Here is a 12,367-nt window from a genome sequence, read left to right as displayed (position 1 = left end):
CCTGTTGTCTGTGGATGAGAGCATGAAACAAGGGCTTGTGGGACGTTGTCCTGCTCCACTTGACAGACCTTGAGTGAAAAGAGAATTTTAGAATGACAGAACAATCGTTTAGGCTATGACACTTTATTCAACAGGAAGAGCAGCTCATTCCGCATGTCATATGTCATTATGCTATTTTACTTCATTGCACAGTATTTTCCAGTTTCGGTTTTCAATCTGATCAAGTGTTTACCCTCTCAATTAGATTACAAAAGGAATGAACCACTCCATCCAAACCTATCTAAATTTAAATTGGATCAAGCTCAATCGGATCGATTAAAGGTGCAATGTGTAAATTTTAGGAGGATCTATTGACAGAAATGCAATATAATATACATAACTGTTTTCAGTTGTGTATAAAGACCTTACATAATGAACCGTTATGTTTTTATTACCTTAGAATGAGCCATTTCTATCCACATACACCGCGGGTCCCCTTACATGTTAAGTCGCCATATTGCGCCGGCATTTTCCTACAGTAGCCCTAAATGGACAAACTGCTCTACAGAGCACATTTGCTTGACCTGCTACTCTCTGCTGTCTCAGACAACAACATTTTTGTTGCCCACCGTAGCTTCTCTATATTGCAATTCCCAACCTCACCACTAGATGCCACTAAAATTTACACACTGCACCTTTAAGGTGTTAAAATGAAGGTTTTTTAGTCCGACTGAGCCGTCAATCTGATTACTAACGGATTACTTGGTTGGTTAAACTCAAATGAACTATAGTTATTATACTTTTACGGCCAATTCTTCAGAATTTCTCAGGTTGGTATGTTTTTATAAAACTTTGGCAACACTTTGGTATGGGGAACACATATTCACTATTAACTATAACGTTTGCCTCAATAAACTCTTAATTTACTGCTTATTAATAGTAAGGTAGTTGTTGCATCATTTAAGTTTAGGTATGGGGTAGGGTTTAGGGATGTAGAATATGGTCATGCAGAATAAGGCATTAATATGTACTACTTAACTACTTAAAAACTACTTAAAACTGAGAATTGTTCCCCATACTTAAGTGTTAACAAAACTTCTTAACCTTTGAATGCATACCTTGTAGTAACATGCGTATCAGCTCAAACGTCACCCGAATCCACTTTTCGTTTTCTCTGCCCGTTTGCAATCGGTTGTGGGGGATTTCACTCCACCGCGTGAGAGAGACTGACTGACTGACTGACTGTGCGTGTCTGCTGGCATGGAGCGATGACAACGGAGCTTGGCACATCAAGATCACTACCATGTGACCAGTTATAATGCTTGCCACTCCTGTCCTTTATGTACCTTCCCGTCCAGCCATTCCAGAGTCTCGTCCCGTCATAGCCGCCATTCCAAAGTCTCATCCCATCATAGCTGCCAAGCCAGTGTCTTCGGACAAGATGGCTGCTCCACCTGTGTCTTCAGACAAGATGGCCGCTCCGCCAGAGTCTTCAGACAAGATGGCCGCTATGCCTGTGTCTTCAGACAAATGGCCACCCCGCCTGTGTCTTCGGTCAAAATGGGTGCTACGCCTGTGTCTTCGGACAAGTCGGCTGGAACGCCTGAACCTCCAGCCATCACGGACACTGCGCCAGAGACTCCAGAGACAGAGACTTCAGCCATCATGGACACCACATCTATGATTCCGGTCGTCATGAGCGCTGCACATTAAGACGGTGAGGCTTTCCCTAAGCTCTTGAGATTGGCTACAAGTCTGGAGGACACACCTTTGATGTCGGTACGTGCAGTCAGCATCCCTAGACCAGCGCCATCTAGCCCACCAGCCTCAGTGCTCTCAAGCCTGCCAGTGCCTGCGCTGTCCATTCCAGATGCCATTCTCTTGTCCTTGGTAAGTCTTGTGACCTATGAACTTCCTCTCTGTCCTGATAAGACCACAGAAGTTGTCCCTGAGTTCCCTGTCTGCCCTGATACAACCACGGAGGTTGTTCCTGAGTTCCCTATCTGTTGTTACGACCACAGAGGTCGTCCCTGAGTTCCCTGTTTGCCCGGATACGACTACGGAGGTGGTCCCTAGGGTTCCTGTCTGCCTCGGCGCGACCGTAGAGGTCGTACCAGAACTGCCTGTTTGCCTCGACGTGATCGCAAAGGTCGTTCCTAAACTGTCTGACTCTACATGACCAGAGAGGACGTTCTGGTCAGAGCCTTGGAGGGCGTTCCTGAGCTCCCTGCCTGTCCTGTTACGGCCCTAGTGGCTAACACTAACCTCTCTGTGCTTCATGTTTCAGTTTTACCTGATCAGCCATGGTGGTTTCCAGTGTTTTCAGATCTGCCCTGGGGGTCATCTTCTCCACAATAGAGATCTTCAAGCCTGTCTGCACTACCGTGGTGGTCATCTGCTCCACCGTGGGGGTCTTCAAGCCTGTCTGCCTGGCCACCTGCACCACCCTGGCCATCTGCCCGGCCTGCTCCGCCCTGGCCACCAGCACAGCCTGCACCACCCTGGACATCTGCTTGGCCAGCTCCGCCCTGGCCACCTGCTCAGCTTGCTCCGCCCTGGCTGCCTGCTCAGCCTGCTCTGCTCTGGCCGCCTGTTCAGTCTGCTCCTCCCTGGCCGTCTGCTCAGCCTGCTCCGCCCTGACCGCCTGTTCAGCCTGCTCCGCCCTGACCGCCTGTTCAGCCTGCTCCGCCCGCTCCGCCCTTGTCGCCTGCAAGGCTTCTGTTTGCAGGCCCTCTTCCACTCCATGAACCTGATCCTCCACCTGCCCACTTGTTCACCTCCACCCTGCCTCCCTGGGCTTCTTGTTAGGAGCATCTGGAAGCCGCTCCTTAGGAGGGGGGATATGTCACGACCCCTGTCTGTGTTCCCAAGTGTCTCCATTGTTGTTTGTACACCTCATGTTTCCCTGCCATTCTGCTCTCTTGTTTGTTACCATGGACACTCATTGGACCATGCCCCCTTGTTATCTCGTTACCTTGTTTAGCTCATTAGCTTTGTTCACTCTGCCTATATAAGCCTGGTTCACTCATCCATTCCCTGCAAAGTCTTGTCTAGTGCAATTCACTGCAATTCTGAGTGTTATTCCCGGTTTAGGTATCTTGGTTTTTGGACTCTCTCTCTGTTTCTGGATTACTCGTTTGCCTGTGTTCCCTGCCTCGTTGTGTTTGTCTGTTTGGACTGCTTTCTTGTGTATTTTGACCCTTTGCCTGTTTTTGACCTTGTGTGTGGATTACCTCTTCAATAAACTGCGTTTGGATCCTCAACCATTTGCGTCTCAGAGCAGTTTGTAACAATATGTTTGAGATCACGAATTTGAGCCAGATGTTGAATGTACTTGGAAATGAGCTCCCACGAGGACAATGATGATGGTATAAAACATCTGCTCAAACTGAACCCTTCCAAAGCTCCAAAAGGTAACAAAATATGCTTTATTAAAATATCAGGAAAGTTTTATACTATTGAGGCAGTTACAGATCTATACATATGTTAGATATAGATCCGGGTTGCTAAAGACCTGAATATGTAATAATGATTGGTGAATGATTGGTTATTAACTATTTTGTCATTGACTTCTATTGTTTGTTTTTCATTTTTACATTTTAATTATAACAGTATGAAGTATGTTTATTAAAGTATACTAATGTATAGCCTGTATGTTTCTTTATTATGTGATTTCAGGTTTTACCATCTTTGTAGGAACATTTGGTCACAACAATGTAGGCAAAATGTGAACGACACACACACAAACACATTCACTTCCTTCCTCACGTGCACTTTCCACTTCTTACAAATACACCCACCCATTCAGACATACATTTAAAAACCTTTGTATGACCCGGAAGACAGAAAAAAAAGGGGTGTGAAATACCCAAACAACCCTTATGGAAAAAAGCACATTGATTTGCCATTTGCACACATTCACACAAATTGTGCACACATGTGAAAATGTTCCAAACCCACACACGTGTGATTTGGTCAAAATATCACACATTAAATGTATGTGCCTTTTATAGCTGTAGCAGGTTAATTCTGTGGCACTGCTATTTATAAACATCCTTGTGGATATTATAAAATATATACATTGAACACACACCCACACCGTGAACACACACCCAGAGCAGTGGGCAGTCATTTTATGGGGGGTAATTTTATTTTATTTTATTTTATTTTATTTTATTTTATTTTATTTTATTTTGTTTTGTTTTGTCCTGTTCCTGGATATCCAACTTCTAGTTTAGATTCAGCCCTAATAAATCACAATTGAAATGTATAATCAAGGATTTGAAGTTCAATAAAAAATTCCAGAAAGGTGTTTTTGAGCATCCCTGATTTATTTCAAACACTTTAGAGCCTATCCAAAAACACGACCTTTATAAAGGTTACACATTATAGTAGGTGTCTTTAACTACTATGTACTTACATCAAAAATGTTCAACATATTCTCCAACCAATACGCCTATATAGACCTTATGCGCCAGAGAAACAAGCGCACCGCCATCTTTATAAAATTGTCTTTGAACTTCCGTTTTGCGGTATCGCTGTCAAAGAATAATTAGCTGGTTAAGTGGAGTTACTTGTTGTAGAGTTAATTAAAGTTATCATGAGCATTGTAATGTTTAAAGCAGATGTCTTAACAAATGTCAGTAGACCGGGAAGATTTTAAAACAAGCAGTTAATTCATAAATATGTAAGGTAAGATCGCTGTGGAAATACAAACCGGAAGTCAAAAGACAACAAGCGCAACGCTGAAAAGGGGCAGGGCTACATAAGGTCTATCCACCTGTTTCCACGGGGCGCTACTGTAAAAAAGAATGTGGGTACAACTTCCGGTGAGGCGGCGGAAGTAGCATACCAATGGTATTTTGTGTGCTAATTAGCGAAGAGGCTAAGTGTTTTTCGGATCATTGTTTACTTTGTAAAGTTGCAAACCTTAATGAGAGATGTCGTTACGGCACTCAGGGACAACATTTCAGTTTAGTACATTTATTAGTTAATAATATCACAATACAATAAACAGTTTTCGTGCCCTTAATTGTCCTTTACTTTACTGACCTTCCACAAAAGTGCTGCTGCATGACTACAAGAGCATCCTGGCCCTGCAACACATGAACAACCCGCTGTCTGTTCTTCACCTGTCACTGATGCTAGCACCAAAGCCTTATGGTGTGATGTTTTACTCCTACTGGTGTCGTGCGTGCCAGAGCCAGTCGCGTTTCCACTGTCAAATATGCGATGCTAAAGGCTACTTATGTTAACCATTGCGATAATAAATACACATGTTTATGGAAAATACCAGAGACTGCTTGAGGAATGTAGACATTTCTTATATGATTATAATCGTGTATTTATTTGGTTTAATGTTTTATCTCTCTCTTCCCTGTGCCTTTGTTGATACCGGATGCATACGCATATCTTTCACAGATTCACACACTCCGGTTAACTCGTATAACTCATAACTCCTGTTTTCCTCTCATGAGCTCCCTCTGTTGCTCGGTAACACTTTATTTTAGGGTATTTTAACTAGTTGCTTATTAGCATGCATATTACTAGAATATTAGCTGCTTATTAGTAATTAATAAGAACATATTAATGCCTTATTCTGCATGACCTTATTCTACATTCTTAATCCTACCCAATACCTAAACTTAACAACTAACTTTAACTATTATTAAGCAGTAAATTAAGAGTTTATTGAGGGAAAAGTCGTAGTTAATAGTGAATACATGTTCCCTATACTAAAGTGTTACCTGTTGCTTTGGCTGAAAGGATCAGGATAGATAGACAGGAGAGATCGCTCAAACGTCCTCGGATTGCAATCATCGCATAATGTAGAGGAAAATTAATAGAAATGCTCAGAAAAGTGACGTAAACATAGGGTATGTTATCAATATATTTCTAAATGTGTAAGCCTTTAAAAACCGTAATGGAGTTGTTTTGTGCATTCTTGTGATCGTAAATAAATGGAAGCAGGTGCAACTGAATAGGTATGTGTTTTCTTTTTATGTTAATATAAATATCAGTTAGATTTAGCATGATTGATGTGCACTCTTGACATAAATTAATAAATTACTGTTACTGCAACATTTTTTATTGTAAAACATTGTTCAAATACGCTCCCACTTTTGACGCAAGGCCTCATGGGGCGTAGGAAACTTGTGGATAGGTAGTTTGTCACTTCCCTGAAATACGACCCATAGGAGCGTTTACTAAAGTTGCGCCCCTATAGACAACAGGACACTTTCATTTGAATTCATGAAATACGACCCATAGGAGCGTTTGCTAAAGTTGCGCCCCTATCGACAATAGGTCACTTTCATTTTATTGCATTGTTCCCTTTTATCTGCATCATATTTCAGGTTTCGCGTAGCTCAATTGGCAGAGGATTGCAATAACAATATGCAATCATGTGATCATGCGATCGTGGGTTCGATCCCAGGGAACGCATGTGCTCATAAAGTGTGTATGCACTATAAATCACTAATGGTAGGTTTAGGGGTGGGGTGGGTGTAGTCGTTAATAAAAAAAGATGAGTTTTGCTAAATGGAAATAGGACAAATGGTGTAAAAAGTCCACACATTGCATTTAAATGAACCCGCATTTTGATTGGTAACGACGGTCATACGTCATTTCATGACGACAGACGTAACACAACATTGTCATTATTTTTATGCCAGCTAGACGTAAATATAGGTCGTAATAAGCTGCTTGAAAAATGACCTATGTTTTGTACTTATTGTGTTTATGTTGGTTTTGAAAAATACTTTTGCTGATATTGAGGTGGGGGACAGGGTTTGGGACAGGTTTGGTGGTAAGAGTCAACGGTGTAATTATAGATGCAATTACAGAAATTAATTACAGATGTAATTATATGAAGGTGTTTTTTGGTAACACTTTATTTTACAGTGCCGTAGTTACACGTTACTACATGTACTTACTATAGTAAATTATGCATAATTACAAGTAACTAACCCTAAACCAAACCCTAACCCTAACTGTAACTCTATAGTAAGTACATGTAGTTATTTAATAGTACTCAGTACTTATTTGAGTAATTACAATGTAACTACAGCACTGTAAAATAAAGTGTAACCTATATTTTTTTAATATATGTACAATGTAAAAACATGTATGAACACGATAAGTGCATTTTATGAAATTATTAATTTAAATGTTGGTACATAGTAGTTAAAGACACTTAATATAAAGTGGGACCCAAATAAATGTGTCTATAAGCTCTATTATTACTGCCATTTGCACTTACCATAAACAGACAAGCAAGCTGTTGCACTCTTAATGCCATCTGGATACGTGTGGAACTCGCAGGTGTAGCAGCCCTCATCCTCTGTCTGAGCCTGGTGTATGGAGAGCTTAGATTGCCCAAGTGATGGATTTAGAGTTACCCGACCTTTGAAAGCGGTGTCAACGCTGGGACTGTCATTGTTGACATAAGAAGCAACAGTGGCAGTGTCCCCTTGCTCAGCTGTTTTTTTCCATAAAACCTGCCGGACTCGCTTACTGAGAATGTACTTGCACAAAAATGTAACAGGCTTTCCACTCACAACTGTTTTATTGTCCATCAGTTCCACCTTTGCTGGAAGAAATAAAAAAAAGAAACATGAAGAGATTTTATACGCGCTTTAACCATTATGTATGTATGTTCACTCCAAAATGAAAATTCTGTCATTCTGTCTGTCATTTCAAAGCTTGGAAGTTTGGTTTTGGTGACTTGCATTGTGTTAATGATTATATTATATATATATATATATATATATATATATACACACATATACATATATATATATATATATATATATATATATATATATATATAAGACAAATTTATTTGGGTCCCACTTTATATTAAGTGTCAGGCATACCATTATGACCACCTTCCTAATATTTTGTTGGTCTCCCTTTTGCTGCCAAAACAGCCCTGACCCGTCGAGGCATGGACTCCACTAGACCCCTGAAGGTGTGCTGTGGTATCTGGCACAAAAATGTTAGCAGCAGATCCTTTAAGTCCTATAAGTTGTGAGGTGGAGCCTCCATGGATCGGACTTGTTTGTTCAGCACATCCCACAGATGCTCGATTGGATTGAGATCTGGGGAAGTTGAGGCCAAGTCAACACCTCAAACTCGTTGTTGTGCTCCTCAAACCATTCCTGAACCATTTTTGCTTTGTGGCAGGGCCACAGCCACCAGGGAATACCATTTCCGTGAAAGGGTGTACATGGTCTGCAACAATGCTTAGGTATGTGGTACATGTCTTCCACATGGATGGCAGGACCCAAGGTTTCCCAGCAGAACATTGCCCAAAGCACCACACTGTCTCTGCCGGCTTGCCTTCTTCCCATAGTGCATCCTGGTGCCATGTGTTCCCCAGGTAAGCGACGCACATGCACCCGGCCATCCACGTGATGTAAAAGAAAATGTGATTCATCAGACCAGGCCACCTTCTTCCATTGCTCCGTGGTCCAGTTCTGATGCTCACGCGCCCACTGTTGGCTCTTTCGGCGGTGGACAGGGGTCAGCATGGGCACCCTGACTGGTCTGCAGCTATGCAGCCCCATATGCAACAAACTGTGATGCACTGTGTATTCTGACACCTTTCTATCAGAACCAGCATCATTAACTTCTTGAGAAATCTGAGCTACAGTAGCTTGTTTGTTGGATCGGACCACACGGGCCAGCCTTCGCTCCCCACGTGCATCAATGAGCCTCGGCCACCCATGACCCTGTTGCCGGTTCAGTACTGTTCCTTCCTTAGACCACTTTTGATAGATACTGACCACTGCAGACCAGGAACACCCCACAAGAGCTGCAGTTCTGAAGATGCTCTGACCCAGTCGTCTAGCCATCACAATTTGGCCCTTGTCAAACTTGCTCAAATCCTTACGCTTGCCCATTTTTCCTGCTTCTAACACATGAACTTTGAGGACAAAATGTTCCCTTGCTGCCTAATTTATCCCACCCACTAACAGGTGCCGTGATGACCTCACCTGTCAGTGGTCATAATGTAATGCCTGATCTGTGTATATATATATATATATATATATATATATATTATATATATATATTATGTTCCATAGAAGAAAGGCTTGAAAAGACATGAGGGAATTGATGACAGAATTTAGATTTTTGGGTGAACTATTTCTTTAAGACCTTGTTGAGGTGAATACTATGCGTGACATTAAGTGAACATACATTTATTCTTTTTCAGTTTTAAACCACACCCAGGCAGATAAAATGTAACTAATCATAACCCCAGTTGTAGTTTTTATCTGATCAAGACTCTTGTGGTTTTCATGATAGTTTGTTGTCAGTAAAAGAGGCCAGGCAGGAAAGTGGTTCTCACCACTTCCTGCTTGGGCATAATTTATAGCAATTCTTCAGTGTCATGTGAGCGCAATATGATAACAACCAATAACAGTTATTCATCATGAAACCATCTTTGTGCAGGTCTAGAAAATAGTATTTCCTCTGTTTGATGACACATTGATGAGTAATATTTCCTTCTAAATTCATATTTTCAGTTCATCAGTGCGTGGGAAAATATATATATCTATTGTTGATATTTTTAGAAAGTTTAAAAGTGATTACCAAGCCTCACCCGTAAGTGAAAGACATGTCCTTCCTCTCTGCTGGCCGCTTGGGTACACATCAAAAAGACACTGGTAGCAGCCTTCGTTGGCTGGCCCGGCTCTTTTGATGGTGATGACACTGGTGTGAGCTTGCTGACCTTCTATTTGCTGTGAAAGCTCTATTCCATCCACTTTGGTGACGTGCTCATACTTATCAGGCTGATAATGAAGTATAGTTTTATTTGTCATGTCCAACCAATGTACTTGTTTTAAAGCCTCCCCTGTCTCCATGGTAATATTGCAGGCCAGCATGAAGGGAAGCCCAGCCATCGCCTGCAGATGAGATGGTGCAAGTACCTTACCTAGAACATATTGACAAAGCTTAGGGGGTGTAATGTGTAAAATGTCATGGTGATATAACTGTCCTGATATCACAATGAAGAAAAAGCCTGATCAAAAGAACTAAATTCATAAAAAGAACACCTTATTAAGTATTTTGGCATAATCTTTTACTTTGTTTATTAGATTTTTTAACAAAAAAGGCTGTATTGCTTATATATATATATATATATGTATGTATATATATATATAAAACACTTTTGTCTGCCAAGTCGTGTGGTGCAACCAACATGCAGAAACATGAAGAAAAAAAAACATGTTATTACTTTTTATTTAATGTTAACACCACATGATATAGTTAATAAATTGAATCTTGTCTTAAAAATGGCATAAAAGTTTATCTAACCCATGTAAAATCAGCATCTATACAATTTCTAAGAACCTACGTTTTAAACTAGATGTTAAAATATTTTCAAGTCCTCTCATGGACACCCTTATATATCAGAGCTCGGATATTCTAATGCTCAGAAATGAGTCTGGACAGGCACCTTGTAGTCGAGAGAGCAACATCAGAGTCACCAAGACTTGCAGGGATATTGCAGACATAGATCCACACATCTTGACCTGCAGGAAGATCATTTTAACTGTGAAGTAATGGGCCAAACAAACATTCAAGAAAGACAAAGAGTGTTTTACCAAACAGATTTCCAGAATACTGTCTGTATTAGCCATGTGCATTAAAGCAGACTCTACATAAACAGATTTCACAACAGCATAGTTAATTACAACAAATAATCAAGGCAGTACCGCCTTAATGATCATTGCTACATTCTGAAAAATATCTTAGCAAATCTAAAAAACTAACAAAGTCAGGAAATACAAGATACTTACAGCCTCAGGTTTGTAAAAAGCAGACGATCCACACATCAGCAGTTCAGCTCCTCAACAGCCATTGCTTTATAGAGAAATTAATAATAATAAAAAAAAGATAACTTTCAATGTCAAACATATAGGAGTTTTGGTTCTGGTGTACAGATATATAGTTATTTTTGGTAAGGGAAGTCTAGCATACAGCTCAAGTTTAAATAAGACTTTAAGCAAAATATTTGTCCTAGAAGTCTGGTCTGTTTTGGAATTTGAGGATTCAATTTGCTATTTATGCCATTCCCTGGGGCAGTAGTGCAATTCAGCATTTTTGGATTCTTTGAAAATTTGATTATTATTTGCCAGGTTTATTTATGGCATGAAAAGAAAAATCTCTAACCACCTGCATCCTGTTAAGGTTTATTACCTTTCTGGCACTTTAACAACAGTTTGGGTACCATCAAACTCCCACTTTGTTTTCTAGACTAACATTAACTTGAGGAAATAGCTTCTCTTGTTCTATACACAAACTATATGATTAAAATCAATTGTGGCTAAACTCTGCCAGTAAACTGACATAAAGAGTGGTGCAAGCAGATGATTTTTGGGCCACAGGGCAAATACTTCCAGGCAGCCACACGCCCCTGCTGACCTCAAATGAAAGATCGTGGTGGGCCATTTTTTTTAATATTGCTGGGGTTTTTTTCTTTTAACTTTTAAGTTAGCAATCCATTTGAAAAAAGGAACTAGCTTAACTCTCTCTCTCTCTCTCTCTCTGTATATATATATATATATATATATATATATATATATATATATATATATATATAGCTTTAAATTATAATAACTGACTTTTAATTGAATTGTTAAATTATAATACCATTCATTAACCATCTTTTTAACAAACATTATATAGTTTGCTAAATAGATCTGTAGTTATATATATATATATCATACATACTGATTTAAATGCCAGTCTATAAATGATTAAATGATCTGTTAAATGATAGATAGATAGATAGATAGATAGATAGATAGATAGATAGATAGATAGATAGATAGATAACTTTCTGGCTATAAAGTCTTTGCAAATGATGTGATATACAAAATATGACTTAAGACTATAATACTTTCTGACTCCTTTACTGTAATAGAATATCACTAAAAGTTCCATAGAGTAATTTAGAGGAGGAACGATCAGACTTCATAAGTAGACATGAAACAACCTATACAATTTATGCATGGGTCTACTTTATGTAAGTAAAGTAGTTACATTTTAAATTAGTCGACTAAGACAATATATTATTATTTCTGTAACTAAAAAGAAAATTAAATGATTGCAAACACTTCAGCGTCTGCTTTGATTTTATCTTTATTAACTAAAACTATTAACTCCATAAAACTATTTTTAATATAATGTTTAAAATATGCGACTCACCTTGCAAAGCATGGCTGCGTTCATTCGTATTGTAAAAACGCAAGTGTTGGCAAATCCCGTGCCTCAGAGTTATTGTGGCATGTGTGTGATTCGGGATCCGAATGGAAGTGGAAGTGAGGAAGTTTGGCCATCCAATCGTGGGAAGCATAGCAATCAGTGTTTAGAA

The 12,367-nt window shown here is 39.8% G+C and overlaps 1 protein-coding gene across 7 annotated transcripts in view; it reads right to left on the bottom strand.

Moving 5' to 3' along the window:
* Positions 1-12,367, bottom strand: part of LOC127513768 (OX-2 membrane glycoprotein-like) — a 27,087-nt gene extending 14,720 nt beyond the window's left edge. For 3 of the 7 annotated variants that reach the window (XM_051895865.1, XM_051895856.1, XM_051895872.1), the window contains exons 1-5: positions 12,202-12,367; positions 10,791-10,854; positions 10,448-10,523; positions 9,590-9,922; positions 7,241-7,570 (exon numbers count right to left, since the gene is read on the bottom strand). In XM_051895865.1, the coding sequence (XP_051751825.1) occupies positions 7,241-7,570; positions 9,590-9,922; positions 10,448-10,523; positions 10,791-10,826 (775 nt within the window). In that variant the 5' untranslated portion in view covers positions 10,827-10,854; positions 12,202-12,367. Of the gene's footprint in view, positions 1-7,240; positions 7,571-9,589; positions 9,923-10,447; positions 10,544-10,790; positions 10,855-12,201 lie in introns of all 7 variants that reach the window. The other 4 variants (XM_051895845.1, XM_051895844.1, XM_051895847.1 and 1 more) reach the window with 2 other exon arrangements.

The sequence above is a fragment of the Ctenopharyngodon idella genome, chromosome 1 (assembly GCF_019924925.1).
Source record: "Ctenopharyngodon idella isolate HZGC_01 chromosome 1, HZGC01, whole genome shotgun sequence".
Taxonomy (NCBI): Eukaryota; Metazoa; Chordata; class Actinopteri; order Cypriniformes; family Xenocyprididae; genus Ctenopharyngodon; species Ctenopharyngodon idella.
This window is presented reverse-complemented; position numbering and strand designations above follow the sequence as displayed.